The 4,874-nt window shown below is 38.0% G+C and overlaps 1 protein-coding gene across 1 annotated transcript; it reads right to left on the minus strand.

The window, feature by feature from the left end:
• Positions 1–1,413: 1,413 nt before the first annotated feature.
• On the minus strand, positions 1,414–4,663 carry LOC119261852 (chemokine-like receptor 1). The gene is made up of 2 exons (XM_037531816.1): positions 4,544–4,663; positions 1,414–2,695 (listed from the first exon to the last, which is right to left on the minus strand). Exon 2 carries the CDS (start codon positions 2,679–2,681, stop codon positions 1,719–1,721), a length of 963 nt encoding a protein of 320 aa, XP_037387713.1. The 5' UTR covers positions 2,682–2,695; positions 4,544–4,663; the 3' UTR covers positions 1,414–1,718.
• Between the last annotated feature and the right edge of the window lie 211 nt (positions 4,664–4,874).

Raw genomic sequence — 4,874 nt, forward strand, 5'->3', positions numbered from 1 at the left:
TTTACCTTATCTCAACGGCAAACAGAACTGAGCTCTAGTACTGAGATGTGATGAAAATGGTAACCATTCATAAAGCCAGCATTAAAAACCCCAAAGAATTAAACACAGTGCTCCAGTTCAAGTAAAATTAAAAACAAGGGGTAAAAAAAAAACTAACTAATGAACTGTAATTTGGATTGAAAAACCCAGCTGTTTTTAACTTCTTTGGGTTTATGGTGTATTAAATGGTTGAAGTCAGTTGTTTGTTGTGTTTGTGCAGTGCTGTTTTTGGTTATTCACCGCAAAAGTGCTTATTTTCATTGATTGTTTGATCATTTTGTTATAATGATTGGTTGCAAGGGTGTAACTAGTTAATTTTGGTAGTATCCCAGGTGGTTACTGGTAAGATCTCTGGGTTATTTCCTCAACTCCTGCCCTAAGTTGAGGACCTATGTTCTAACTGCAACAAGGACGCTTGTATCCACTCCTGAATACTGAATATTCATCCGACATCCCCAAGCAGCACAAACTTTGCTTTCTTTCAGAGGTTTATTTGATGAACTTTCCCTTTAACACTCATTTCTGTGTTTCAGCTAACAGGTTGACAATCAGTGCCATTTTGTAGTTAAACAATGAGCTGAAGCAGTTCCCCTCTTTCTTCTCTTTGCTCAATTCTTTGGCAGTATGTTTCTTGCCACGATGTCACGCGCTCGGATTCAGCCTCGCAAGACAGGGACTCCAATTCCCAGAGGCCTTTGGAGTCTCACGTGACTTCATACGCCACACTCCGCTCCTGGCAGAGATCCAAGTCTCCTGATTACTAAGGACGTCCACCTGAATTTAATTATGAGATCCTAAGGTTGGGCTATTTAAGCCCTGACTTAGCACTACTACGATGCGAAGTATTGTTCCGCCGAACTCCACTGAGCGTTTTGGATTGTGTCGTTTGTTTCTCGTGTTTGGACTTTAGTGTTGTTCTGCTGACTTTCGTTTTGTGCCTAGCCCTTTTTGGATACTTGCCTATTTGACCTTCGCTCGGACTGGGATCACGATTTTGTGTCACTCTTTGTCTTTCGATCCTCGTATCGTTTGTTTACTACGCTGATCTCTGATCTGCGTTCGTCTGTTATTCTCTATCTTACCCCGAGCTACTACACGGCTTCATCCTGCTTTGGAACTGTACTTTTCCAGTGTGAAAGAGTTCTTTTCCCGTGCTTGGGTTTGCTGTGGCATTTTTCCAATGCAGATACAGCTTGTTGCCTTTTTTAATTTTCCTTCTTCCCACAATTGGTCTCAGAGTTATATCTCCCACAGGGGTCACCTGTCCATGTTTTTGTTCTTTCTTTTAGGAAGATCTCACTTGGTAAACTCAACCAAACAAACTCAAATTAAGAAAAAATACACAGCAAGGCACTCTTTTCACAAGGTTCTGTTCTGATAGTGATGTTTTATGATACTGATATTGGTATTTTTCATGTATGCATATAACAGAACTGTTATAGTGGGTTACAACATTGGTCTACACAGATAATGAGTTATAAGCATTACATGTAATAAAAGTATAAACATTGGTTTAGAAGGTGCTGCTTATGTAACTCTAGCAATGTACAGAGATTTTACAGCGTTATGCTTAAAATGCTGAAACTAATTTATGAATACAGGATTCATATGAAGTGTTAGCAAGAGTAGTTAGTAGTAGATCATACTTCGCCTTCTTCAAAAGTGGTAAAAGGTGTTTCTTAATGTATGGTTGGGTCATCCTCCTCTTCAAATGCATTTTCAATCTTTGTCACAAGTGCACATTTCTTCTTAATGTCTTTCCCCATGAACACATAAAGAAACGGGTTCAGACAGCTGTTAGCACTGGCAAAAGTGGCACCGATTACCATTCCAGTATGGAGAATACTCTCGTATTTGTGGTGGTTTAGTTCCATCAAAGCAAAAGTGTGAAAAGGCAGCCAGCAGATGAAGAAAGCACCAACCAGCGCCGTCATGATCTTGAATGGCTTTTTGAACTTTGCCGTCTGGTTGCCTTTCAGCTTTTGTATGATGACAATGTAACAGAAGATAATGATCAAGTACGGGATCAGAAATCCAAAAACGAAGCGGCAGAACACCACAGCAGGATGCTGCTGGTCAGATGTGTAGTTGTTGTAACAGACATTTCTCTCCTTGTGTATATCATAATGTATATCAATGTCTCGGAAAACAGCTGATGGTGAACTAAACGCTGCTGCGATGATCCAGGCTAGCATGACCACCGCAGCGGCCTTTCTTATGGTGCGCTTGTTCTGAGCCCACACAGGAAACATAACGACCACACAGCGGTCCACACTGATGATGACGAGGAGGAAGACGCTGCTGAACATGTTGAGGAACAGGATGAAGGAAGTGAATTTGCACATGAAGAGTCCAAAGACCCAGTCGTTTTTGACCAAATGAGCCACACTGATGGGCAGGAAGGAGCAGAACAGGAAGTCAGATACGGCCAGACTCAGGTACCAGGTGGTGTTAACTGACTTCTTCATCTTAAACCCTGCCATCCAGATCACCAAACCATTTCCGGCGACACCCAGGAAGAAGATGACCGCAGTGGCTATTGCTAAGAAAACACACAATGCATCCGTGCAAGTTGCTGGAGTCGTACTCGGGGTGGGAGTGAAGTAATCATAGTCATAGTCTGACTCTGGGTTTGAATTCATGATGCCTCTTGATTCTGTAAAATGAACAAAAACAAACGAGGTGTGGTTCTGCTCACTAAACAAATACTTCATCTGAAACACTTCAAGGTTGCGTTTGCCCATTTTGTTGCCAAGATGACATAATGGCTGTGTCAGATGATGTTGAGGCTTTTTGAGTGAAATGACATGTACCACAATGACGTAATGCTGATAAAGTGAGTGTTTCTCTGGTCGTTAGATGAGGTGAATTTCACTTTGTCATAAGATTTAAGCCACATCACCAGCATTGTCACTTTAAGCTTATGTCACATCAAGCTAAGCTACAATGTCAGTTATGTCTCATAATCTGAAATTATAATGTTATTACACCTATAAAATGCCATGACAACCCAATTTCAGAAAAAAAAATCCATCACCCGTCACTGGTGCTGCACCAGCTTGACATCATATTTGGCAAATACAACAATAATGTCAAATGACGCCTATAGGAATAAGCTTTTTTAAATGTTTATGTAGGTTTATGTCAGCTGTCATAAAGGCTTATGTGTCATGTAACCTTATAAACAATGACCTACAATAAAGTGTTATCCTTTTGTGAACAAGATATTATGAGATATTAAGAAGCTAATAATGGGTATGAACAGTTTTACACTTAAGCGATATTTATACTATAATATAACATAGTATAATGACATACAACCCTGTTTCCAAACCAATAAGACATCAGTAGAGTACCTTTTTTGCTCTTTTGTCAAAATCCTCAGAATATAAGAATTCTTTATTTATATTGTACTATAGTGTAACCCCATTTCCAAAAAAGTTAATAAAAACAAAATGCAATGATATATAGGATTTAAATGATTTGCACATCCTTGCATTTTGCTTTTATTTACATTTTGCACAGTGTCCCAACTTTTTTGGAAATGGGGTTGTACTATAATACAATATAAACAAAGAATTCTTATATTCTGAGCGTTTTTGACAAAAGAACTAAAAAGGTACTCTACTGATGTCTTACTGGTTATTAGCTTATTATTTGGATGATTCATACATATGTTAAACTATGAACTGTATGTTTATCATTACATTCTACCTTTTTATCTGGCATGTCATTACAAATTAAACACATCAACTACAAATTGTGAGCTCTTGAAACTGCCACAAAGCAATAAAAATGGCCTGTTTTAAAATAGTGCATTTGATTTTACAGTATGTATTGTTGCATACAAGCCATTGATTTTCTCGCATATAACTTCTCTTTGCACAATTGTTATCACTTAATTAATGCTTTGCGTGGCTGTAGAATCTCCCAGGATCATAGCTGGGAATTGCAACTTTAGTTAACTTCAGCATCCATAACTTCAAGACGTTTGAGAGTGTCAATATTTGTGGAGACCACTGCTTGGCTTGATATTAATGTGTATTCCTCATTATTTCCAGATGTATCTAAATATTCATTGTAATGAAAGTACAACATTTTAAAATAATATAGAGCTGTGTGCTAAAGTTTGGACAAAAAAATGACGTTTGGATTTTCTAAGTGAAAATAATTTGACACATCCTCTACAGAGGACACTTCTGCACATTTTAATGCACAATTACCGTTTCTTTGCTGAATTTATCATATTGGGGGCAGAAAAAATATATATATACAATGTGGCCTGTGTAAAAGTATAAGCACATTTTATACTGAGTTTTATTTTTTTTGCAACACAAACTTTTTGCAACAGAAAAATCTCTAACTTTGTTCTCCATAACAGATGTCTGGACCGATGATGCAATCTGCACATACGCCAGACACAGTTCTTGTGGCATTAAATCCAAAAACTGCAAAGTAAGTTCTTTAGCTTTTCATCTAACAAGAAACCCAAACAAATACTTACCTTCAGCATCAGAAGTGATGAAATAGCAGTGTCTCAAGAGCTGAATTGTAACTTGTTTAATTTGAGGCTGAAATTAGAAACAGACTGCTACAGTGTGGGTCTCACAGGATGTGCACTGAATGGTCCAGCCTCCTTACTCACTCAAAAACTATGTGCAAGTTGGAAAGACTGTCTTCTTTGTCGTCTGTCTTTTTTTCTGTCCTAGTAATCTGGCTGATAAACAATGTTATCCTCAAATTTAATTTTTTAGAAGAACCTTTTGTTAAAAACACACTTGGACAACATTGGGCAATATGTTTTACACTGAAGATGCCACAGGCATTGTTGTTTG

The sequence above is a fragment of the Pygocentrus nattereri genome, chromosome 20 (genome assembly GCF_015220715.1).
Source record: "Pygocentrus nattereri isolate fPygNat1 chromosome 20, fPygNat1.pri, whole genome shotgun sequence".
NCBI lineage: Eukaryota > Metazoa > Chordata > Actinopteri > Characiformes > Serrasalmidae > Pygocentrus > Pygocentrus nattereri.